Source organism: Perca flavescens, chromosome 4, assembly GCF_004354835.1.
Source record: "Perca flavescens isolate YP-PL-M2 chromosome 4, PFLA_1.0, whole genome shotgun sequence".
In the NCBI taxonomy this organism is placed as follows: Eukaryota; Metazoa; Chordata; class Actinopteri; order Perciformes; family Percidae; genus Perca; species Perca flavescens.
In genome coordinates, this window is record NC_041334.1 from 23,024,462 (window position 1) to 23,051,886 (window position 27,425).

The 27,425-nt window shown below is 40.3% G+C and overlaps 1 protein-coding gene across 1 annotated transcript; it reads left to right on the forward strand.

Moving 5' to 3' along the window:
* Positions 1 to 26,405, forward strand: kcnb1 (potassium voltage-gated channel, Shab-related subfamily, member 1). Its single transcript, XM_028575042.1, has 2 exons — positions 1 to 576; positions 24,480 to 26,405. The coding sequence occupies exons 1-2, from the start codon at positions 1 to 3 to the stop codon at positions 26,403 to 26,405; spliced, it is 2,502 nt and encodes an 833-aa protein (XP_028430843.1).
* The last annotated feature ends 1,020 nt before the right edge of the window (positions 26,406 to 27,425 follow it).

Genomic DNA, 27,425 nt, shown 5'->3' on the forward strand with positions numbered 1-27,425 from the left:
ATGGAGAAATCTTTGGCAGAGTTAAATAAAGCTGGCTCCCGCTCAACATCATTGCTGCCACCTGAACCGGTGGACATCATTCGCAGCAAGTCATGTTTCCGTAGAGTAAGGCTGAATGTTGGGGGTCTCCCACATGAGGTCTTGTGGCGAACGTTAGATAGGTTACCACGAACACGTTTGGGAAAGTTAAGAGATTGTAACGCCCATGAGTCTCTGATGGAAGTGTGCGATGACTACAACCTTGAGGAGAATGAGTACTTTTTTGACCGACATCCAGGGGCGTTCACTTCAATTCTGAACTTCTACCGCACGGGTAAGCTGCACATGATGGAAGAAATGTGTGCCCTCTCGTTCAGTCAAGAACTCGACTACTGGGGCATTGACGAGATCTATCTGGAGTCGTGTTGCCAGGCGAGGTACCACCAGAAAAAGGAGCAAATGAATGAGGAGCTCAAACGAGAGGCTGACAATATGAAAGACATAGAGGGAGAAGAATTTGACAACACTTGCTGTGCTGAAAAACGAAAGAAACTTTGGGACCTTCTGGAAAAGCCTGGCTCATCTATTGCAGCAAAGGTAACTGTCATGAATGTTGGGTGTAAGAGATGCGGCTGGGATATTGGTTGGATCAATCCTCTACTAGCATGGTGATGATTTGCACTACAGGTCCACACACACACACACACACACACACACACACACACACACACACACACACACACATACACACAGAAACCTGCAAAACATGACATTTCCATCATCCTGTGTTCTTAGTGCAAATTTAAAAATGTTAGCATGCTAACACGTTAAACTAAGATGATGAACATTATTCCTTATTCCTTCCATTATCTGCTCACATCATAGCACGCCTTGTCATGGGTCATTGTCAGCATGTTAGCATGCTGACTTTAACATTTAGTTCAAAGCACTGCTGTGCCTGAATCATAGCCATAATGACTGCCGTTTTGAAGCCGTTGGCAATACGTGCGTTGCCACTTTGTTTTTTTGCAACCGGATGTGACAATTTTTGACGAGAGGTTATAGCTAGGGAGGATGATTATTGATAAAATTATGAAAATTAGATAGAATGTAGGTTTAAAGCACTTCCGTATTGGCTTCACTTTTCAGGCCCGGAAGCTTCATCCATTATTATTATATGGCCTGAATACAGCCTCACAGAGATGCTAGCATGGCTGCAGACTCTTAATCTTGTTTTCATAATGCGTCGTACTGTGACATATTAATACATGATTAAGTAAGTAAGTAATTGCCTTTGGATGTTTGTGGCATTTTGAAATGAACTTACATGGGATGTTGTAGTTTTTAGACCACTGAATCTTTATTTATAGGCCTACCATAAAAATGCCTGTGCACAAGACACAACATTTGCACCATGCACCATTTTTAGACCTACTAATGCATTTATTTATTTTTTAAGATTATTTTTTGGGCTTTTCCACCTTTATTTGCTAGCTGAGAAAGGAGGAAGACATGCAGGAAATTGTCACAGTTTGGATTCAAACCCTGGGCCTCTGCGTTGAGGCATACACCTCTCAGTATATGTGCACCTGCTCTACCCACTGAGCCAACCCAGCCACCTACTAATGCATTTTAAAAGGTGTGCACACAATGAGTCAATTAGGACACCTCTGTGTGTTGTGCTTTGGTGTTTACTCATGCTTTGATTGTTTCAAGGTTGGAACGCAAAGTAAAAAGTGGTAATGATAGAAAAAGTCAGTTGATGTGATCTATCAGTGTGGCTATTGTTCAAGAACTAGGAAAACAAAGCATGTCTGAGTCTTACAGTGAAAGCACCTCGCTGGATGCCTCACTGTTAACCATCTTTAAACCATGACACAAGCTTCATTTTCTGTATCTCCTTTAATGCTCTTATTACCAGACTTGTAACAAACATCCATTGCTATATCATCACTGCAGAACCATCGTATACACCTTCAAATACACACATACAAATGCACAACCATCCAGACATGCACACCTGCATGCTGCATACACTTTGTGTGACCTTGTGCACTGTGTATGCACCAATAAATCATTTAAATATAACTTAGCTGCCCTCACTGACAACATGAAATACATAAAAGTAATTTATTTTGATTGTCCTTTGCATTGTGTGGTTTGTTTGTGACAACCCCACCCTGCATGATTCTGAGCCAATTGGATTTGAAATGTTTTGCAGAAGGCTGGGTTATTGAATTATATATTTGTGCACATAAACAACAAGTCAGAAATAATTTAGGATTGTTTGAATCATTTGGATTAATCAGTGCTTGGGAGGAGCACTTTTTTAATCAATAGAGCATGCTTATGACATGTCATTATTGCACATATTTCAATAATCAACTACAGTAAGACAGAAACATTAGAAAACCCAGAAAAAGTTAGTTTATAACTGTGGAGCTTATCTCATGATTAAGTCAAGTTAAGAAATCAGTCAAACCCTACTCAAGCAATTTATTAGCAAATAATTTAGGAAAAAGAAAAATGACAGCAAAGCAGCTGCTTGAATTTAAAACCAATGTGTGTTAATATTATGCACTATTTGGTGAGCATTTTGTTTTGTGTTGTGTTTTGTTTGTAATTAGATGTTGAAGTTCTCACCCTATGGCAGGGGTCTTCAACGTTTTTTAAGCCAAGGACCCCTTAACTGAAAGAGAGATTGAACAGGGACCCCCTAATACATATGTTGTCTAAAATGAAGTTGCATATTAAACTGGGCCTACAATAATGTGTAGGGTGTCCTAAAGCCTTCATACATAGGCCTACCTTTTTTTGCATAGAATACTAAGCTATTACAGTAAAATAGCCTAATAATTGTTGGCATTATTTTATAAATCGTGTTTTAATGTTAAACATACACAGTGAATGCTTAGGATTAACTTTATCTGTCAGTGGCTATCTTAGTGATTACCTTACCTATAGGCCAGTAATCAGTGGCGATTTATATTTGCTAATAATATGTTGGATTCATGTTAAGACCTTTTTTAATTTTCGAAAAATCTTTCAAAAATTCACAATTATTTGGAGGCCCCCCTGCATTGACTCTGAGGACCCCCTAAGGGTCCCGGACTCCCTGTTGAAGATCCCTTCCCTATGGCATAATATTTCCTAATAAAATAGCCATGCTGAGCGTACTGACCTCTATCAGGTACTCACTTTTAGTCGGTGCAAAAAGTCAGAGTTGGACCTCAGCTGGCCTCTCAGGGAAACACAACTGCACCAGTCAACCTGGGAGACCACAGCAGTGTTAAACATGAGGAGCCTTTGATCTCACTCTTTTAGGTTGGATTGGAGGGATCAAAAGGACACTTTCTCTTTCTTACACTGTTAAAAGGAGCGGTGTGCCTTGTTTGGGAAATGTATAGGAAATTAAACTATTAGCAGTATGTACTGGCTGATGATTTGTGGTGAGGATTGGTTGAGAACTGTCAGCGCTACCCCACATACAGACTGAGACGAGTGCTGCGGGTCTGTCAGTTAAATGTCTTTTTCATAGGAATCAAAGAGATGTAAAATCAATGTTTATTGTGTTAGAGCTAAGAAAGTGCTGTAGCCTACAAAAAGGAGATGACCACTCTGAGTCGACTGTACACTGCTGTCTCCATTATTGCATCCTGATATCTGCAATTCATCGAAACATCACTGAAGTGCTTTACCAAGATGAGTACTCTTCCCTTTGAATAATAACACAGCAAAGAGCTTGTGCATATTGTTTTCTCCAAATCTAAAGCTCTCAATAACAACCAACTGATGAGTGGGTGCAGTGCTTCCCATTAAAAAAAAAGTGTTCATCATCTCTTCTTTTGGCATCATTATACGCTTATAGCGGAGGATGGCGTGCCATAAAAAAAGAGCAACCTTGACACAGCAAGAGGCAGAGTTCATCAATTCCTAATTAGCTTAAAAGGGCAATGTGAAACCACAGACCAAACTACTGAAAGCATTGATAGGGGTTGATGTATTGTCTTAGTAATTTTTTAAAAGGCTAACGGTAGCTAGCTAGCTTGATTAGGCATTTCTAGGCGACCAAAGGGTCCCAATTAACTTTGATGGCGTGAAAACACACAGAGAGCATCAAAGTTCAAGAAACACGGACAGAGGTTGGCGTGTAGCCAAACCCCTAAAACATCCCCTGCTTTATCGTCAATTTTAAAATAAATGGGACCATTATTTACAAAATGAACATCATGCTGTTTTGAAAAAGACTTGAAAATAGGCCAGAAACTCATTATGAAAATGTTTATTGAGGTAATAAAGCAAGTGAGAAGTAGGGTCATTTTCCCATAGACTTCTGTAAAAACAGAGTTGTTTTTGCAAACAGTTAAGTTACATCCTCACAGAGATGCTAGCATGGCCGCAGTCTCTTAATCTGGTTTTTATCAGAAAAAAGAGCAACCTTGACACAGCAAGAGGCAGAGTTCATCAATTCCTAATTAGCTTAAAATGGGAATGTGAAACCACAGACCAAACTACTAAAAGCTTTGATAGGGGTTAATGTATTGTCTTAGTCATTTTTTAATAGGCTGGACCACACTGTGGGCTTGTCAAACGGCCCAGTTGTGACCACAGACTGTCTAATTGTTAGCTCATCAGCTGTGCTGTCCTATCCTGGGTCAGAGATGGAAATCTATGTGTAACAGCCCATAAACAGATGGTAAATGGTAGAGTTGAGCACAAAACAAATGGTTACCACGCAACAAAAGTCTAATTTTATCATCACTGAAGGAGTGGGTACTGAACATTAGAGTAGGTCTATTCGTGGTTTGTTTGTGTGTGAGTGTAATTGCACTTCTGCTTAGTTACCGTATTTTAATGCCCTGTCGTCCTTCCTGTCTCATTTTTTCCTCATTGGCTCATATCTCTGCTTCCTTCCTCCCATTCTTCAGGCTGCTCCTCTATACCCCCGACTAAATGTCAGGGAAATGTCATGTTAATTATTTTCCAGGAGACTCCGGACCCAATTTGAAGCTGCTCTCCCTCTCTGTTTACATTCTTTATAAGCCACAGCATTGTCTGTCTCTTGCTCAAATCAGATTTGAGTCACCATAAAATAAGATTGTGTCTGTCCGCTGGCAAAGCAGTGCCTAACAGTCAGATTGGCGCCAAGAAAAAAACCTTTTCACCTGCAGTGGCATTTATGTAATGTCATCTCAGATGTGGGTGGTTTCTTGTCATAATTAATACTAACAAATACCAGAACTATTAGACGTCACCAGATTAGGGTGCTGAAAATATCACTTAACAAGCAAATAAATCCTTCATTTACAAACAAATCATTAATCTAACCCTCCTGTTATGTTTATTTGGCTTGCAATGGGATCACAGTAGCTGAGACCGAAAATCGGGCCAGGGGCGTAAAATCAATGGCCCCTTTCCTACATATTGAATTTGGAAATGGTTCGAAATATTTCCCTCTCCAGGACATTTTTTAGATGTAGGGGTATCTGAAGATAGATACACCAAGCCCAACTTTATATATTCACATTTTCAATGTTTAAGATTCTGTTCAAGGCTTTATTGGAGAAATATAATTCAGTATCAACATGGGTTTGGCTTACAGAAGAAACCAAGGCTGAACATGATTGTTTCTGTCATTTTTTTCCTCTGTGAATCTAAAAATTGAGAATTCCCAGTCGCTGTTCTATCAGAGTATATTGTGTATCAGATGGCAGGCAACAAATTCCAATTACACTCCTCTCATGTCACACTTAACATGACATATAAATATGGTTTGGCTATATTCCTACTCACAAATCAGTCTGCAGCAGAATCCGAGACATAAAACAACCAGACTAGAATCAATCACTATTTCTGACAGCAGGAAAGTCACAGCCGGTCACATGGTTGATGATGTACAGTATAGCAAGTCATATAAAAACAAGACAAGAATGCTGTGTTACAACTTTGGATCATCCAGAGTCTGCGTTTCTAGACTGAATATCTCATGAAAGACCAACAATTCCTGTCCTATTTTAAAGTGTGTTACCAATATAGCTTTCGTTTCCACAAATCCCACATATCATTTTACAGAGGTCAGAGCATTCATGCAGTTCCCATTCATCATTTTTCTGGAAGTCTAGATGGCATCATGTGGGGAAGAGGCACAGGTTCAGCCTAGCCTTCATATTCTTGTGAACAGCCCTGAATTTTTTTTAAAGATTTGAGTCAGGTTTTATAGCTACAGTCTTAGTTTTTGATTTCTTGCTGCTTTTTGTGGCTTGCATAGGACAGCTGAAGACAGGAAAGACAGTACAAAGACAGTGACAGTTCAAACACCTTCTCTCTGTTGAGGTGATACAAAGCCATGATGATAACACAAAGTTATGTGTTACATTGCAAGCCAATAATTTTATCAGTCTAACTATTTCTTCTTGCCTGCCTTATAGACATTACATGCCCACATTTATAAAAACTTAATGATGACAAATCTAAGATCATAATCATTTGACCAGCAATATCCACCAGCCATTTCAACAGTTAAGGTAATTAATAATTGTAAATTATATATATATATATATATATATTATTATTATTATTATTTAATTTTTTTGAGGATTTCACCTACCACCCACAACCCGGTTGCCCCCCCATCAAAATGTTGCTTTTTAGTTGGTGAAGTAGCACTAGGATGTACATTTTTGTATACCTATGTCAGTCTTTAAGCCTTACATGTTAAAACACCACAAATAAAGAAGGCAGTAACACAGAGTTTCAAATATTTTATGTAACTTTAAGGCTGCAGAGTGACCATGCAATACTGAAGTCACATATGTGTGCTTGATAGGGGATTTTGGGGGGAAATAACATATCAGACTTTCCCAGGCTATTTGCTGTCAGTTGTCAAATACTTACTTACTCTCCCACAACACTGATCCAATCTTCACCATATGTAAGGAAAATAATCTTCTGGATGCCTTCATCATGGCATATAAACAGCCCTTTGGTTCTCCAAAGTGTTTGGCTGTGACCTGAAAATGAATGTGTAATGAGGATACGGGATAAGGAAGGCAGCCATCTCTTTGCATTATAAGATCATGATCATAATTGCTCAGCAGATACACAAAACCCTTAATGTGCCACCATCTATCTAGTTTCGTATTGCCAGACCTTCCTCCACAGCGCTGCGGAGGAGGGTCTGGCTAGTCCACACAGCATTCTGTGATGGGAGAGGAATGTGCTCTGGTTTATTGGCATGGCTTTAAACAAATCACAATCGTCTTGGGCTAAGTGCCGCACGGAGACCCGGTGCTGTTGCAAAATAGCCTCGGGAAGGAGCTTGTTTTGGTGGAACGTGTACGTTCAAAAGTTGTTTTAGTCATGCAACAGAAAACTCAGATTGGACAGATAGTCTAGCTAGCTGTCTCGATTTACCCTGCAGATATCTGAGGAGCAGCTAACCATAGTCCTCATAAATCCACCTGAGTTTTAAATTCCAACACAAAGAAAGTGTGAGGTAACAGACATCCAGCCGAAAATAAGGACATGCGATGGAATTTCCAGCGGCAACGGAGCAATCCTGGAAGTGGAATGTCGTGGATATAGACTACCATCTATCTGGCTAAAGGTTAGGTCACTTTCTGGCTCACAAGTCAAAAAAATGTGTTCTTGTCAATTTCAATTAAAATATTAACTGCTACGAGTTTTGTTAAAAAGGTTCTCTGTTATGAACAGACAGCAGCTCAGCTTGCTACACTTTAGCCGTCTAGCCTTTGAATGTAGAGGTTTCCAAGCTCTGTTATTTATTTTACTGTTACAATTCTTTTAATTCAATTCACATTTTTGACACATACAGTAGCAGTGATCTAAATACCATTAATTACATTTTACTCTGATTGTCAGCCTTAATCTTCTGGAGTTTTCAGTCTGTCTGAGTAGGAGGGGGGTTAAAAAATCCATTATAAACTCCAGGGATGCATTAGAAACTGTACTATGCAAATATAGACGTGTGTCAGAGTCAACAAAATCAGTCAATGGTCAATCAGTCAAGTGCTGTTAATCAATTCCCTTAGCTATTCCCTTTCAATACATCTATATGTTAAACACACTATAGCTAAAACCAAAATATGGACCAATTAAGGTTTGAGATTTTGAGTTTATTTCAACTTTAACCTTCAGAGTTTGCAGCAAAGTTTTTATAACTGCATGCATTTGCATCTGACTTCAGGGCAAGTTAGAAGACACATAACCACTCAGAGACACTGCTGTTGACAAGGAGACACATTGTGACAGCTAGAGAGAGTGACCGGCATAAAAGCCGTTGAGGCACTCAATCTCTGAGTACACATTATCCCAGCGCAGGGGGACAATTCCAAGGGCCCATGACTGACAGGGGCCCCAAAAAAATAGGTAAAAACTAATATACAATTATTAAACCATCATCATTCAGTATATATATTTCTAATATAATAATAAAATTAATGATCTCTTTGTTTTTACTTGTTTTTGGCAGTAAAAGTTAAATATCCCCATTGACCAAAAAGTAAACATTCATATTGACTGTCCCCCCGCTGTATCTGCATGAAATGGTTTGGTCCTGCCTTAGCCACTCAGTGATGGTGTTTAGTTGCAGTCAGTAGATGTGCCAGAACTACAGTGACCACAATGTTGCCAAGTAACGTTAAGTCAAAATCTCGTTTTCAAAAAAGGAAAGAGAGAAAAGAGAGATAGGAAAGACAAAGGAAAGTGTGTCAAACTGTAACCCAGTTTTTCACCAAGAAAGGTGGGTAGCCTATAGTCTGTGAGTGGTATTAACCTGTTGGCTTAAAGGAACATGCCGACTTATTGGGAGTTTAGCTTATTCAGCGTAACCCCCAGAGTTAGACAAGTCCATACATACCCTTCTCATCTCCGTGCGTGCTGTAACGCTGTCTGACGGCTCCAGCATTAGCTTAGCCTAGCACAGATCCTGCAGGTAACTGGTTCCAACTAGCCTACTGCTCCGAATAAGTGACAAAATAACACCAACATGTTCCTATTTATATGTTGTGATTTGTAGAGTCACAGCGTGTACACAAAACAACGTAACATGAGACACAGCCATCTTCTAACCGTAAACAAACCGGGAACTAATTTGATTTTTTGTCTTGGGGCCCAAAATTCCTGGCGGCGCCCCTGTCCCAGCGTATGCTGTATCTCTGCACCACACAAACCCAGACAACCCGTACAAATAACTTTGGTGAAATTTGACAAGGACATATTTGTTTTGTAATCCAACAAATATATCTTGATCCAAGAAACTTAAACCTGCATTGATTCATTTTTGGGCCACATGGAGGTAGCTGTAAACATGCGATTAAAGTATCATCACTGTATAAAGTTGATATGGCAAACGTGTTAGCAAACAGCAACAGTTAGTTGCCTCTTCTTACATCCAGCAGACACAGAGCAGCATTAGCATTCAGTCGTATCTCTGGTCACCTGACTGATGTGATTTATTTTTTTGGTCTCCAATAACTCTTGAAGGAAACATCAGGCTCTTTAGTTATCCTCCACTGTGTTTATTAGCTAGTCGCTAACTTTGACTGCCATTTGGGGCTGAACAGCTTACAGTGCTTTTGTGCTGACAACAGCCTGCTTTGGCCAGAAAACCAGAACAATGCTAACAGACGCTAAAATATTCTTTTGCACTGAGGAGAACTACAGAGGTGTGAGATAATTCTCTCAACTGAGCGACTCTTTTCACATTATACTTAATTTGATCCATTTGTAATATACAAATATATATCTCTACATACATTTTAGGGAAATCACCTCTTAGGAAAAACTCAGTAGGTGCTGATGTCCACAAAGGCCTGATAATATCCTCCACTTAGCTGTTACTGTCACAGTCAACAGTCTGCTGGGTGGATTACACAAGCAGAGGTTTGGCCAGATGGTGACAGTAAAGGAAAAGTGAATGGGTTCTCAGTGTTAATTTCTGTTGGCAGTATCATTGTGCATCACCAATATTTTGCTTCAGGTCAGGAGATTTACTCATTAGAAAGTTGAATATTTAGGCTGATGGTTGCAATAGAGAGAAGGTCATGGAGGTCACGAAAATCAATGTTTCTTCTTCTGAGAAACTGAATGTTCATGGCAAATTTCACCCAGCCACATATAAACAAACAAACAAACAAACAGGAACAGAAGTGATTACATAGTCACACTGGCGGTTGTAATTATCATTTGATGTGTTTGGGGTACATTATGTGATGAGATATTTAGTTTCTGGGTGATTCTATAGGGATTATGGTATGGGATAGGCAAAAATAAGCCTTGGCTTCAGCCTATTCCTTTTGGGGGAAAAAACTTGTTTCTTTCATGTATGTTAACCAAAATAAAATTCATCATCATCATCATCATCATCATCATCATCATCATCATCATCATCATCATCATGATTATATGAGGGTGGAGGCCATATGACCAAGGAAGATAGAAATACCAAGTCACAGTAAAGATTATCAAGATTTTGGTCATCAGCCATGCATCTTTTCACTGTTTACTTGATTGATATTCATTCGTGGAATTGGTTCATGTTAGACAGAGGTTTTGGAAATAGTATGGGACTGTTTAGTTTCAGTTTTAATATTGTGCTGCATGTTTTAACGTGCATTCACTGTTAACGTGCAGAGATCAGATTCTCTGGTTGAGTCATGTTAGTGAGTATTTTATAAGTCATGTCATACATTTTGTAGTGGATATTAAAGGATTTGTAGTGTCAACCCAGCTTTTTAGGCTTGCACTGGAGCATCACTTTGGTACACTGTATTTGTGCTGCAGAATAGGTTTAGTAAGGACAGTTTGTTCGTTTTGCTCTATTTACAATTGCTGAATTTATTTCTGCGAGATCAAGTGATTGCACACATCTGTTGGAAAGAAGGGTTTAACAAAAATTAAAATGTATGCTTTTATCACTGATGAACAGAATAGACCATCCTTCCATGGCTCTGAGATTGTGTAGTGGATGATAAGAAAGTGGAGGTGGTCAAAAATAGCTCGACAGCTCCTTTGTTTCTTCAATTAAGAGTTAAGCTGTTACATGAGCACTGGGCGAAAGACACTACGACTTCACTGTCCCCAAGAGAAGGAAGCATGGGGAACAAAGACTAAGGGAGGAAAAAAAATTGATAGATCAAGAGAGCTGGAGAGTTTGGGCCTGTAAAAATTAGAGAATAGAGAAAATGACTGAGACATGGAGACTGAATCAGAGAAAGTCAGAAAATGAAGAAGTAGGTGTATGACTAAGGGATAATCTAGCAGATGATAATAGTTTAATACTCTTCTTTAGCCTGTGGGAAGAACACTTCAAACTTTGGGTTGTCAGTGTATGACGTTGTTTTGTTTACATTTCTGTTTCTTATGGGGAATCAATATGCGTCATAGGAGTGTGTCTGTATGGTTCATGACAGCAATAATGAATTCTTTAATGTTTTCACTATTCCAAATTATTAACAATTCCTCATTTAATTATTAAAGGAACACGCCCCGAGTAAGACAAGTCGATACATACCATTCTCATCTCCGTGCGTGCTGTAACGCTGTCTGACGGTTCCAGCATTAGCTTAGCCTAGCACAGATCCTGCAGGTGAATGATTCGAACTAGCCTACTGCTCCGAATTGTGACAAAAGTGACAAAATAACGCCAACATGTTCCTATTTACATGTTGTGATTTGTATAGTCACAGCATGTACAAAAAACAACGTAACATGAGACACAGCCATCTTCTAACAGTAAACAAACCGGGAACTATATTCTCAGACAGGCTTGCTGCGAGCATATCACTCCGCCCAAGTACTATATTCTTCTGCCTGAGAATATAGTTCCCGGTTTGTTTACAGTTAGACAGCATTACAGCATGCACGGAGATGAGAAGGGTATGTATCGACTTGTCTAACTCTGGGGGTTACGGTGAATAAGCTAAATTCCCAATACTGTAAGTCGGCGGTTTCCTTTAAGGTTGAATTTAGATTATGCTTATTATTATTGTAAAAAAAAGTTTTAACTTAGTTTCCAGTTAATTAGGATATTATTGATTCAATAACTGGACTGTCTCTTGACTAAATTGCACAACTCCTAACAAGTTAGAAACAGTTGAACCTAGATAAGCTAAAATCTTAGTGATTGGGGGAAGGTCTTTCATAATCACTTTAATGAAGAATATTAGCCATTTGAATTTGCCTTTGGATCAGATTCAATTCTAAAGGACAAGGCTCATCCACATTCCCAGAGGCTAAAAGAACAAAAGCATCTGGTTAGTATTTTGTTTCTGCTATGAGAGCAAAAACAAAAGTTCAGCATCGAAGACCAAAATCTAAATTGATTCTCATTATAAGTTGTCTCGATAGACACATCTTTTTGCAACAAAATAATTATGGGATACCGATGCCAGCCTGTTTACAGGGGGGAAAATGCATGTATAGTTAAAATAATCATAAAATATTTAGCATTTTGAGCATTTTGAGCATTTTGAGCAATTTGAGCGTGGACAAGCACATTTACTTAATACTCTTAATGTCTTAACTTATCATAAGACAGTGACCAACGTGTGTATCCTCAACATGAAGCCATGTGTTTCATCCCCTTTCCTCTATGAAAAAGGGGGGCCTTGGCAGTGTAGTAGTTAGTATATTTTATTGAAGCCATGGCAGTTTTAGTCTTATGGTTGGAGTGACTTGCAGTCTCACTCATAGACTTACAAGTATGATGTAAGTCAGTAAGTGAGTGATTAATATTGAAACTTAGTGTCAGTTTCCCCGGATCAGTGCTGACACTCAAGAAGAGTGCTCATCAGTGACAGTTGTATTATATACATGTATGAACTGTAAAACACTGATGAGGGAATTACTGTAATTGTTGGAATTTTTGGGGCTTTGTAAATTATAGAGTGTGGTCTAGACCTACTCTATCTGTAAAGTGTCTCGAGATAACCTATGTTATGATTTGATACTATAAATAAAATTGAATTGAATTGAATTGAATGTCATTTGAGCAACAATGTTCCCTTTTCTGATGAACAGCAGGGAAAAATATCCAAAACTGAAGATTGTTTCTTTGATTTCACACCTCTGGAGAGTTAGCATGGCAGCAATAGCTTTCTCCTCTGTCTCACTGATTGTGAGGTAAATCGTAAATTAGCACAATGCCACAGGGTACAAGCAACAAGCCACTCTTGCAAGACAATCGTGTGTTTCTTGCAGGAACCCTCTGCCAAATCGGTAGGAAAGTTGAATTTAAATTCAAAACAAAAGACAGAAGAAGGAAAGGCCAGTTTCATGCAGTTTACATATAGATTAATGAATTAAAATCAAGTCGATTTACACTTAAAGGTACTCTAAGCGATGTCAAGCGATGGAATAGTGCGCTGAAGCACAGAAGAGAGTGGACGGGATGAGGAGGAGGGAGGAGCGAGCTAGTCTCCATTTTGTTTGAAAATACTTTGAACGTCTATATATAATTGGACCTGGACTGGACCTTTGTCATGTCATTTCCCACTGTCTTCATTGTGCACTGTCCAATGAAGTAGATAATAACCAGTAGATAATAACCACTTCAGTCAGTTAAGCCACGTGGAATGGTTTATTTTAGTATACACTCAGAGTTGATATTTGATCTCCAGGCTCAGGCCTCTGAGGTGTATATCATGACCTTTTATGTCTGCGCTATGCAATTTATGGGATATAAAGTAACATGTATATGTGATTGTTTTTGTTTTATTACCCTTTGTTCATTTCCTTTTTTTTACTATTTCTTACACACACAACACAGCAAAGTGGCCCTGAGGCAGCTGCTGGCCGTGGTCGTGCAGAGAAGCCACGTCACCATTACTGTGATGTGCAACCCCCTGCACACCATATCTGATACTCAACATCTAGATGTGTGCACAGAACAACAGGGTCGAAATCAGTACTCTCAGGTCCAGAAGTTGCTCAAATTGTTGTAACAGTCCCTCACTGGGACTTGTAGTAAGGTGAAGGAATGACTTTGAGGAAAGTGTTAAGGGCAGAGGCAGAAATAGAATCCACTAAGGTGAAGGAGAAACCTACATTAACGGGCCATGACTACTGGTGCGAGACGCCTTTCACCTTGATGAGCACTTTCACCTGGGACTACAGTATTTTCAAGTTTCAACACGCAAGCCTAAATGCAGGCACACACACTTTCATACACGCAAAACTCACACACACATCATCACAATTACAGTATCTTTTGCATTCTTTTATTTCGAGTACTAATTCTTCTCCTAAATTCAAATTGAACATTTGCTAAGCACCTCCCCCAAACAGTGATTGTCCAATCATAGCTTAGCAGCCGTAAGGCACTGGCAGATCTGTCAAGGTTTGGAGTTTTACACATGCCAAAAGCAGTGTACATAGGGGGCTGTAGTAAAAGTGATAGCTTTTAAAGAGTTTGGAGGTAGGTGTCTTTTATGTTAATTCGAAACCAAAATACAAAAGCAAAAGTGTTAGGAATTGATTATCTATCCATCCATCCATCTTCGTCCGCTTATCCGGTGTCGGGTCGCGGGGGGAGCAGCTCCAGCAGGGGACCCCAAACTTCCCTTTCCCGAGCAACATTAACCAGCTCCGACTGGGGGATCCCGAGGCGTTCCCAGGCCAGGTTGGAGATATAATCCCTCCACCTAGTCCTGGGTCTTCCCCGAGGCCTCCTCCCAGCTGGACGTGCCTGGAACACCTCCCTAGGGAGGCGCCCAGGGGGCATCCTTACCAGATGCCCGAACCACCTCAGCTGGCTCCTTTCGACGCAAAGGAGCAGCGGCTCTACTCCGAGCTCCTCACGGATGACTGAGCTTCTCACCCTATCTCTAAGGGAGACGCCAGCCACCCTCCTGAGGAAACCCATTTCGGCCGCTTGTACCCTGGAATTGATTAAACAGTGTAATTGTCTGCTCTAATGTAAGCTAAAAAAACGTTATATTAGCATCCAGCTTACTAGCTAGCGGTACTTCTGGGGTGAAGGAGCATTTAAACTACATTATTTTGTTGGGTTAAGGGATACATTAAAAAAAAGCCCTGTTTACAATAGCACAACCACTCTGTAGAATTCTAGTAATCCTGGATGCTACTATATCAGAGTTTAGGGTAACATTAGTGGCTTTATCCTGCTCTTATTGAATTTAGGTAAATTTTTACTCCAGCAACCCCAGCCAAACTCGTTCGGAGATATCAATCAGTCTTCATCCTAAAGCTATGTCTAGTAATGTTAAAAGTGAAACACACTGTCTAAAAAATACAAAACAATAATATAACATCTGTCTTGCTTGTCCAAGTGCGTGTTAGAAGGAACTAACAATGTGATCGTATATTAACTCTTCAGTGAACAGAAAAATTTTGGCAATGACTCTTTTTTTTTTAACAAAGAAGACTATTATGCCAATTAAGCTACATCACAACGTTATCAAAAACTCTGTTTCAATTTAGAGACCCGTAGCGGTAGAAAATTACATATTGTACATTTTAGAGATTGTCCTTGTAAAACAAGTCGGCTGGAGATGGCATTTACAACCAGCTCACAAAGCGACTGTACTGTATTACCTAGTTACCAGCTGATCAAATCTGGTTCCTAGAAAGCAGGAAAATGCTTTTATCTACTACAATGTGAAAACGGAGTGGAATGCTTGACAGGCATGGCAACAGAAACTAAGGGGGGCGGAGTTTGTGATTGGTTAATTATTCTCTTGCACGTTAACTTACATAAGTACAGCACAGAGCCTCCTGTACATGCTACAGTAATTGAACTACACATTAAAGATGCATATTGTATTCATCCTTGTTGAAAAGCTAGGCTATACTTTGTTTTCACATGTTCCTCTCGATCCGATAGGTAGTTGCTTCACAGTCAGGATGGTTATTGAATTATTTCAGGACCAATACAATAGAGACTGTTTAAGTACAAAAATTATATGCCTATAGTTTTCCAGTTACTAAGGATTTGAATGTTAATCTGAGTATAACTCTCAAAGGGATTAACAGCGCTGACACTGAATGGCCATTGAGCCTTCATAAACTAATGTGTAATGAAATATGTTGAGTGCAATTTTACGCCGTTAGTAAGTAGAATATCTGCAGTAAGCATAATTTCAGGATTAAGAGTAATCTTGCTTTGTATTGCTCTTGCTTTGTGAATACAATATGTGACATTCGCGTCTTCAAGTCTAGGTCGTCCAAGTCCTGTCTTTGTCTCTCTGTTTTTGAATGTTTTTGTGCTCTCTCCATGTCTCTCTTTTATTTCCCTTTTCAGTGCTAAAATGTTCAAGAAAAAGTTCACTGTCACTATCACCATGGCAACTGTCATTTCTTTGATGCTGAGACTTGCAGCTGCCTTCTTTTCAGGGATCATTGTTGATTGACTGTATATGCGTGTCTATAGAGGGGTTGTTGTTGTCTCTCTTCGCGTTTCAAATCAATGCTTCGCTCAAGCTTACATTTTCTTTCTGTGCTGCTGTCTGCAGAGTATACCATGACATTCTCTGGTTTCTGTAATAAATAATCATGGACTGCAAGACTGCGTGAACTGCATGATACTTTCATTATTATTAGACATTATATAGACAATATCCTTGAACAATGTGATAGACATGCCTCTTTATAGATATAGTAGTTTCTGTATACTGCGAGTGCACTACATACAGTAAGATCCTAATGATTTTGATTGTCAGCGTGTTACTGTTCACCATTGCTAAGGATGAGTTATTTTGTGCATGGACTACCATGGGGATAAGGTGAGATTTTTTTTAGACACTTATGGACAGCAGAAACAGGTTAAGCTTTTCCACACATTGCCTTACCTGCCATAACTGCTCTGATATTTCCTCAATCCAGAAATGCCTCTACAGAACCCTGACTAAGCTGTCTTTCATCTCCTTCTAATAAATGCTGCATACTCTGAGTTAAAATCTCTGATGAAGACAGGCTTCTTTGTTGTACCAGACCAGATCCTATACTGTTTCTATTTATACAGCCACCATGGACCAGTCAGAGTTTAAATATAGATGCTGAGTCTGGATTCTCTTCTTCATCTGAAATGCATGAATAATTGAGAGGCAGAGGAGATGAGGTGGGATTCATTCAGGAGATAGATGGTCCAGGCATAGATTCCCTACCTACATTAGTGGTTTACTGAATGGGGTTGTGGTGCACTTTGTGCATGCAAGCACTGCATGAGTTAGGGAAAGTTTTGACGGAGGCCCCAACAAAAATTAAACAAAAGTTAAATACATGAGGTAATGAACAAACGAGGGACAGGTGATACAACTGGTGAAACACATTAGGAGAGACAGGAAAATCAACAAAGGTGGGAAAACACAGGAAGTAAAACTAGACATGACAAGACAGAGAAAAGACTATCAAAATAAAACAGGAAACAGAACATGAACAGGGAAATTCACAACAGGGAACAGAAAAATACAGAATAAATATACAAAAACAGGAAACATACAAAAAACTACAAACAGGCAACAGAAATGGACCAAAATACAAAGCAAAATACTGAAACCATAACAGACAAGTATCATTTGAATACTCCTACCTATACATCCAATTGTATGAAAATCTCATTAAATAAAATAATATAGCATGTGAAATATACTCAGAGTTGAAGCAAAGTCGAAGGTCCTCTAATTTGACTTAATTAATATAATTATGTGCTCTGAAAGACGCATAAATCTATCACGCTAATGTGACTTTTGTAATACATGTGGAGATTGTTTAAGCAAATGACTCTTTACTATCACATTTACAGAAACAAATCCTTCTGCAGGAGTAGCTGCCAATCCATAAAAAGAAGCAAGGTCACGATCATACAGTAGGTGCTAGTTTGAATCTACAGGCCTGTGCACTTGTGTAGAAAGCTGAACTGCCAGAAGCTCCCTTAAAGAGCAACAAAATACATCTTATTCATTTTGGCAAGATGTGGGAGGTTAAGATAAATGAGGCTCTGCTGTTTAAAGTTACAAGCAAAAGTGATGTAGGGTGTGGAGACTACAGCTGAGCCACTGGAAGTGTGTGTTTGTGTGTGTGTGTGCGTGTGTGTGTTTAAGCTATCATGCTGAGGGAAATGTGGAAGACAGTCTCCTCCCGTCTCCATGGAAACCCCATCTCTTTCACAGGCAGAGAGGCAGAGCCCTTCTACATTCAGAATCAGGGTGTGAATTATTCCACATTATTTAACTCTCATATTATTACTCTCATACTATTGATCACTGACAATAAAATTTTGATGAAGATAAAAATCAATACAGTGGTTGTGCGGAGCCTGTTAATCCAATCAAAGGCTATGCCAGCTGAAGTGTGGCATACAATTTAAACATCTGCCCTTGAAGAGGGTGTCTGGCAGTTTTAAAGACTGAAGGAGGATTAGTAATTGAGTACTCTTTCACTTTTAAGAAAACAATGTTAAAAATGCATGGAAAGAAGGCAGCACAGCACCTGAAATACAAACAGCAATCTGACACAAATAGGAGAAAAACCTAGAGATAGAACAGAGACTTAATAAGGTGAGTGAGCTTTAATAAGGCACATATCAGGGAGAGAAGGAAGGCGAGGGAGAGGGAGAGGGAGAGGGAGGGAGGGAGGGAGAGACGGAGAGAAGGAGACGCTGTTAGACTTGCTTTTCACAAGCAGGTCCACGTAGCCACCTCCTGTCGAGCTTCAAGGGGGTTGTCATGGTGACAGTGGCTGGCAGTTGAGGCTGGGAGAGTGTTGCATGGTATCCCTGTGGCCTCGGATGTGGCTCAGGGGATGATGGGAAAGCAAGTCAGCTAGTCAGGGGATCTTAATGATCAAGCAAAACCTGGATTTACTCACCTGAAAATTAATACACCTTTACTAAAACCTTTTTCAGTCCATGCCTATTTAAGTGTTAAGTGAACGTTACCTGTCATTCCCAGGTAGGTCTAATGTGTTTCCCTGGGTGAGTGCTGGCAGAGATAACAGACAATGGTCTTGGGATTCACAGGAACAGGAGCTTCCACTACTTAAGCACAGCAGTGTGTCTGTTGCTCCTGTTGCTGTTAATGAGAAAGGTGCCAGCTGTAGCACTGGGAGTCTGGGAGTTCCTTAACTGTCACTTGGGATGCCACCTAACTTAATACATTGTGAGTACTCACTAACCTGAGCTGTACCTAACCAGAGGTGGCTGAACCAAATAAACAACAAAATCAAACCTAAAACCAAGCTGACTTACAAACCATCAAGAATGCAGATAAAGCTATGCAACTATAACACAGTCTTTCTTTTACAAATTAAATGTTAAACTCATAAGTAATAAATCACACTCTTGCTCAATTCGAGGCACTCTGGGGTTTTGTTGCTGACGGTCTGGTGTAACCAGTAGCTTATGGTGGCTAACACAAACTAAAATAAACTTAAGATAGATATTGCTGTATAATTTATATTGACCCATTCTGTACTTACCACTACTGCTAAACTATACTTTGGCATTCAGCATTATTCCATAATTGTTAAATGTGGCTATACAGCAGTGGCTGCTGTTACATAAGTTACATATGTGTCTGTCATGACCTGACTCAGGTGGTCATAACAAAGAGGGAGACAACACCATGTTAAATCTTTAAGCAATACTTTATTAACCCAAATTGAACCAAATTAACTATATACAGAATGAGATGGAGAAATCAGTGGAGGCAGTGGTGTAGGTTGTGCATGAGTGAGTCTGTGTTGGTGTTGTAAAATGTAAACTCAGCAAAAGGCAAACCTAGGATAGGATAGGATAACATAACCAAATCTAATCTAACCAAATCTAATCTAATCTAATCTAATCTAATCTAATCTAACCAAACCTAACCTAACCTAACCTACCCTTGGTGTGCCTGTGGAGACAGCAGGGAGAGAGAGGAGAGAGTCAGAGGATACTGCCGCTTAAGAAACCTCAGCACACCAGACCAAGGTGAGCTGAGTTGCTCTAATTAGTAACCTGCAAACAGGAGGCACAAGTTAGGACACACATCCACAATGTAGACAGCAAAAACACTCAAATGACACCAAAGGGACATCACAGTCTCACTTTAAAGCTGCACTAATTAATATTCTTATACTAACAATGAACCAAATGACTACGGTGAAAGGAAACCCACAGAACACCCTCATCTTACTCTACAGTTCCCCCCAGCTCTACAGAGAATTTTAGCATATTTCCACTTGTTTTGGTTTTACAACCACCAACTTTATTGTTAAGTTAACTCTTACCGCTCTCATCAACCTTGTTTCCAGCCACAGCAAGCAGCTGTTTTCAGTAAAGAAGCTCTGATAGACGCACTGTACGCTACCAAACGGACAGACAAAGTTAATGACTAGCTGGTGAACATAGTTATGCATTTAGCACCTAAAGAGTCAAAATAATTTATTTAGGATTTGTAAAGCAGGACTCGAAATGAATGCTAAGGCCTAAGGGTAGAAGCTCATCCTGAGTCTCTTGGTGCTAGCCTGGTGTATCAGGTACCTTCTTCCCAACCTCAGCAGGAACAAAAGGCCGTTATCCGGGTGGTCGGGATCTTTAATGATTCTCCTAGCCTTATTCTTGCACATCTGGTGTAAATATCCTTTAGACAGGGGAGAGCACCGCTTATTGTATTCACGTACAAATTCACATCAGCGATGTAATGGTTAACATATGATTCATAATTCTACTCTATTATTTTAAGTCTTTAAAATAAGTGCAAAGGTTCAAGGTTCCGTCCTTGTTAGACGAGTGCTGGGGAGACAGATAAATGGACCCGACCCTGACAAAACCCAATGTAGCACAAAGAGAATTAATCACAGCTGCTGGGACACAGCCAACATAAACTAGGCCATCATATCTAAACAACGAGCTGGTGGTAGAGCAAACAGCAAGTACAACTACAGGAAGGACTAGTTGTAAATTAATGACTGTTTCTTCTTGCTGAGCCCCAAGTGTACGTGTCTCTGGAGAGCAGAAATTGTTTTGGTGTATGTATAGTGTATGAGCCAATAGTCCCTGTGCAATGACTGTCATGTCTGAAGGCATATTCCCTCTCCCATATATAAAATAATCTCTCTCCCATATGACTCAGAGGAGAATGTCACAGGGCTGTGTATGTGTTTGGGTGGTTTTTCAGGGCGTCATTAACACCAATTATGTCCCAAATATCTTTTCAAACAGCCGAATGGTTGGCTGGTGTCACCGGGTCTGATAGAAGATGGCTGTCTGTGTGGACTATTGAGTCTACAGAGCCACACAACGATATGCCATCAGAGACATAAACCAGTGTGGCTTTGTTTAAAGTCACAGTGGGATTTCCTGTCAATCTGCGCTCTCTCTCTCTCTCTCTCTCTCTCTCTCTCTCTCTCTCTCTTTCTCCATCCCTTCCACACATGTTGTCTTTTCCTCTCCTCTAGCTATAAATATCTTTCTCCCGTCATCTTGTTTTCCCTTTAGTAGGCCACCAAGGAGAATTCGCTGGGAGTCACTTTTTGTGTCCATATAATCTAGTTGCAATAATAGAATATCCATCATAACTCACTTGCACAACATTAAATGACATAATTTAGGGTGTGGTCACTATTAGCATTTTGTTATGCATACTTGTTATGTGTGCCTCTGGGTCCACTAAGAGTCTATAAATAGCTGTAATTGTGTCATGTCTAGAGCTCCATTCAACCTTTTCCGAGACATGTTTTTGTTTGCGGTCTCCTTTATGTGCACTGAAAGATTTATCTCAGATTTACCATGCAATAGTTTGATGAAATTAGCACCCTGTGACATTAAACAACCCAGGATAGACAGAGATAAAGACAAACTAGGCAGTGTGAGTACAAAATTTGTAGAGGCAGGAGCATCAGGGACATAGGCCAGTGAGAAATGAGCAGGGTTTCCTTGTGGAACTTGACCTCATAACCATAATGTTACACAGCAGCACCCGTGTGCCTTCATTAGCGACCTTTTTATAGCTTCTCAATCCTATTACTTCTGCACTTTTTTGTCCTGCTCTTATAGATACAATCTCCCACGGCTTCAAGTTTTGGGATTTGTTATCAACATCCTTTTTCTGACTCATTATAATATATATATATATATATATATATATATATATATATATATTCTGTTGCATCTGGTATTCAATAAGTGAACTTTAAGTTTAATAAGTACAACCTCACATAAGTAATACACCATGTTATTTAATTTGTACAAAAACTGTCTCTTTAACAAGATCATACTTTTCCTGACAATGCTCTCTATCCATTCAGTTTTGTGCTGCACTTCAGCTCCACCTTCGCTCTCCGGCCCCAGCACCTCTCTGCTCTTGAAGTGTTTGATTCAAATAGATTTTCTCCAGGGCAAGAGGAGATGAGCACAGAGGGGAAGAAAATCAAAAGATAGGGTCATTATTCATGTCTGCCGTGACGCTATGGCAACAGGGTCCTCCTGCTCTGATTGGTCGTAGATAAGGTTGCCTCTTTAGCCCTCATTTTTACTCTTGGGAGTGGACTCTGAATTTATTAGGCTGTTGTCAGAGCCTGCGCTGTCAAACACCTCCTAACAACGGTTGCTGTTGCTCTATTCCTGCTGTTGTGCTTTAATTTCCTCTGGATTATATAGGGAAACCCCGCATCATGTGCTCTACGCCAGCCTTTGGTCTGTTTGTTTACACAAGTGAGTGTGTGTTTAACCAGTAGATCCAGGTCATGGATTAGGTTTTGATCAAGCTTAACAAGAGTAGGGAGAAACCACACGGCAGACATTCTGGGAGGAAATTATATATTTTTTATGATTTAATTAAATCACCCTGAAATAATTCCTATATTACATGTTATATGGGTGTCTTATGAATGTGTATTATGCCTTTATTGCATTGTTGACTAAGCTACACTCATTTTTTTGTGATTCTTTAAACTTTTCTCTGATTTCTTTTATCATATATCATCCTAACCTCATTCGTGTAGGCTGTTGCCAAAACAGGCTCTGTGTTCCAGCTACAACCTCCTACTCATCCTTCAAGTTGTGCTGTTCTTCTTGGAGTCATTCAGGGTTAATATAACAAGTATAGACTATAGTTCATGAAGCAATCGTGTCCTTGGTCCACTAAAAGAACAGATGCTCACCTGCCACATTGCTCTAGCTGAGTTCACTGCCCTATGGTCAGTTGTCTAGTCAGCAATCATGCTTTGTTGTGTAATACCTGCGTACTGTATAAGCATTAATATGAGCCAGAATATCAGCGCATATCTTGGATCTATGGATACATGGATATAAAAAATAAAACCTTTAAAAAAATTGCATACATGTATATATCACAGACTGTAAAAATAAAAAATAAAAAAGAAGATGGACGACACGGTTCCACCAGTGACTGTGGTTTCCACTTCCTCCCACTGTACAAAAGTGAAGCCAAAATATCCAGGCACCCAGGAAGTGCGGTGGGCTTTAAACCAAATTGAACATGAAATTTCAACTCCCGGGCTGTCATTTGATGCCCTCTGGCCCAAAAATACTTTTCCCCATAAAGTTACATGGCGAAAGACACGTCTGTAAATCAGTGGATAAATGTGTGTTTTTTAGCGTCACAACCCCTGGGACAGTGTTCAAGTCAAGTCATCATTACCTGAGTTAGAGTCCAAGTCGAGTTACAAGTCCAGAGAATGGCGTCTCAAGTTGGACTCGAGTCCAGGCAGAAACCTTGAATACCATGAGGATAATGTTTCATAACCCTAGTTCTATAATCACAGAGCCCTGAAGCCTTTCACCTTGCTATTTTATCTAGCATTCACCATGTCCCTGATTTGTTGCATGCTGAAGGGTCAGCACTGTGTCAAAACGGTATGGCTTGTCTGTTTATCTCTGCAACTTCATGCAAATGTCAATCCAGAAGAAAGTGGTCAAGAGTCCAACTGTGGTTACAGTTCATAACTTTTGTAAAGCCACTACATGGCTTTAGACTGTTGTTTTTTTTAACATGGAAATATCCTAACTCCAATTTCTTTTTTTTGTATTTTCTTCATCCACCTAAAGAGAAGAGTGTTTCTTCATTTATTAAATATCTGACAATTGGAGACATGTAAAATCTTTTCATCAAGGCACAGATACCGTATTCTGTGATGTTTTTGCTTTTGTTTATTGGTTGCTTGCACATACTGTTTCCACTCAAGCAAACTCACTCATGTGGATAAACTTGTTGAGTCATGAATAAATAAATGGTCTAAGTCAATCTAATCCATTAGCTCTTAGCCAGTCATACACTTCAGGCATTTATTGAAGGTTTTTAGACAAGTTATTAGCATTATTATTAGCACTTTCATACTGTAATCAAAAACTATTTTAATACTGTACACTGAATGTGCATTTATTGCACTTGGTGTTGGGTGTAATTGCCTAATCAGAATAAGGAATTTATGTTCAAGTGCATATCTGATTTCCAGTGATTGATGTCGTTCCCTGATCCTGCAATCCTTACTCATATTACTTTTATAAATTTGTCTTTCAGATCCTGGCCATCATTTCCATCCTCTTCATCGTGCTATCCACTATTGCCTTGTCTCTGAACACCCTTCCAGAGCTGCAGGACACAGATGAGTTTGGTCAGTCCTCAGACAACCCACAACTGGCACACGTGGAAGCTGTATGTATTGCCTGGTTTACCATGGAATATCTGCTTCGCTTTCTCTCCTCACCCAACAAGTGGAAGTTCTTTAAGGGTCCTCTGAATGTCATTGATCTGCTGGCCATCTTGCCCTACTATGTCACCATATTCCTGACAGAATCCAACAAGAGTGTGCTGCAATTTCAGAATGTCCGCCGTGTGGTTCAGATTTTTCGGATCATGCGTATCCTGCGTATTCTGAAGCTGGCTCGTCACTCCACAGGCCTTCAGTCTCTGGGCTTCACTCTTAGGAGGAGTTACAATGAGCTGGGCCTACTCATTCTTTTCCTGGCCATGGGCATTATGATCTTCTCCAGTCTGGTGTTCTTTGCTGAGAAGGATGAGGAAGATACAAAGTTCAAAAGCATTCCAGCTTCTTTTTGGTGGGCTACTATTACTATGACCACAGTTGGCTACGGAGATATCTACCCAAAAACCCTACTGGGCAAGATAGTGGGGGGTTTATGCTGCATAGCTGGAGTACTTGTGATTGCCCTACCTATTCCCATTATCGTAAACAACTTCTCTGAATTCTACAAAGAGCAGAAGAGGCAGGAAAAAGCACTTAAACGAAGAGAGGCCCTAGATAGGGCAAAGAGAAATGGTAGCATTGTCTCAATGAACTTGAAAGAGGCATTTGCTCGTAGTGCAGAACTGATGGATGTGGTTATAGAGAAGAGTGAGAGGCCTCATGACAACCATTTCTCTCCAAGCCGTTGGAAATGGACCCCCAAGAGAGCTGCATCAGAGACAAGCTCAAACCGTTCCTTCAACGCCCAGGAATTAGGCTCTCCCAACAAGGCCAGAGACACCAGTCCCCAGAGGCTAAATGTTCAGAAGTTAGAGGAGATGTACAACCACATGGCCAAGACACAATCCCAGCCAAACCTCAATGCTAAAGACAGGGGCTCCAGAGTTGGCAAACAGAGGGATGAGATAGAGCTGGGGGCCATCCAAGATCATGGGCCCCCGGTGCTCGGAACCAGAGAAGGAGTGGGGGACATGAAAAGCTTGTCCAGTATTGACAGCTACATCAGTTGTGCTACAGACTTCCAGGAGAATCCACGCTTCCCCCATGGTCCAGCAATGGACCTTGGTCTTCAGGAAAGCAACCGGTTCTCCCACAGTCCAGCTACAGCTTTGTCCCAGCACGGCACTGCAAAAACAGGCCAGCAAACCCCCGGGGAGCGTGAACCCATGTTAACTCCTGTGTCTATCACAAAGCCCTCATGCTCCGAGAATGCACGGAGATTCTTCTTTTCTGGCAACTCCTCAAAAACCCTTATCCCCAAAGGAGGCTGGCGCAACGATGGGGGGTCAGGCCCGCCCACGCTTTCAGACAGCTCAGTCATATCAGACCACTCTCTGTTAAGCCCAGAAGTTTCTGTCTACACCACTGCCAGCAGCAGAACCCCACCGAAGTCCCCAGAGAGCACTACCCTAGCCGCAACTGTCTTCACCTTCCACGACTCCTCCATCAGTAAATACATTGATGCTGATACAGATGATGATGAGCACAACCGCGACATCTCTGACGCCAGTCCCACAGAGCGTCTTTTGGCTGGTTCAAGCCCAAAACGCAACATCAACATAAATTACCAGAAAGGTGTCAACCATTTTGAAACAGCCCAAAAAATGCTGGGCCAGAACTGTCTGTTTCCCATTGAAGGGATTTGTGGGGTAGCTCATGAGAATCATGTAGGACCTGAGATGGCACGTAGACCAAAGCTTGAGAGGGGGCGTCAAAATACTTTAGATAAAAGCCTTTGAGGTACAAGTGCAGCAGAAATAAACAGGAAGCTGGAGCCAGAGTGTTTGTGATGGAGACACTAGACAGACTAAAACACTCTATAAGCCAGAGACAAAGCAAGAGGAAGAGACAAAGGGTCTCACCAAAACATTTGACAATTTACCTGAGCATGCCATTGGGCACTAAGCTCGGGGTCAATATGTCTGGTGAATACTCTGGGAGAAAAAAAAACACTTAAAATGGAGAATGTCACTGCCCCTCCTTCAACTCATTCCTATTAGTGGTATTACACAAAACAAAAGAGCACTCCCAGGTAGCCAACGGGTCTGTTAAGAGATCCCCATGGAAGCAGATTCGAGAAATTGAGATGTGCTTATTGGTGTAACTAAACTGAATGATGATTTTAGCGGCAGGGGGATATCTCTAAACTCTCCAGGAAAAGAAATCCCAGCTGCCCACTATCCCATTACTGAGTCCCATTTCATTTTGTAGTCTTGGAGATACAGGAGGGGACCTAGAAGCCAATAAGTTACTTATTTGTGCCCTCCATTCCCAAAACTGGCCTTAGTCATTTACATTTGTAGGGGTGTGCACGTCTGAATAAACTGTAAGCGTGTGTGTGTATGTATGTGAGTGAGAATGAATGTTGATGGGTGATCTAATGGTAATTCATGTATACACCCTCTTGAGATTGTCTTACCTGATTTATTTTTATATAGATAAGAAATATGTGATTTGCTAGTCTGCTGTGTCATAATCATATGTGAAGAGTAATCCTGTAAAAGGTTCAATGTCTTGGCACAGAGGCTGCAGTTATCAGAGGGTCCAGCCCATCATCCATTATAATGAGCGCTCTTTCTTGAACAGTATTTTGCCAGCCCCTATGTTATCATGTCATGATGAGATTCATGTCATGGATGATACTCTCAAATCTTGACAAGTGAATATTGTCTTTGTCATTTTTAAGGGATGGTAGAGTGGACCAAGAATATTTGATATGGGCTAACATAAGAGCCAGTAATAAACAGCTTGATTGCTGC

Coding starts and splice junctions, on each gene's coding strand:
- kcnb1 (XM_028575042.1), top strand. CDS start 1: ATGGAGAAATCTTTGGCAGAGTTAAATAAAGCTGGCTCCCGCTCAACA. Junction 577..24,479: donor GCTCATCTATTGCAGCAAAG/GTAACTGTCATG, acceptor TTTGTCTTTCAG/ATCCTGGCCATCATTTCCAT.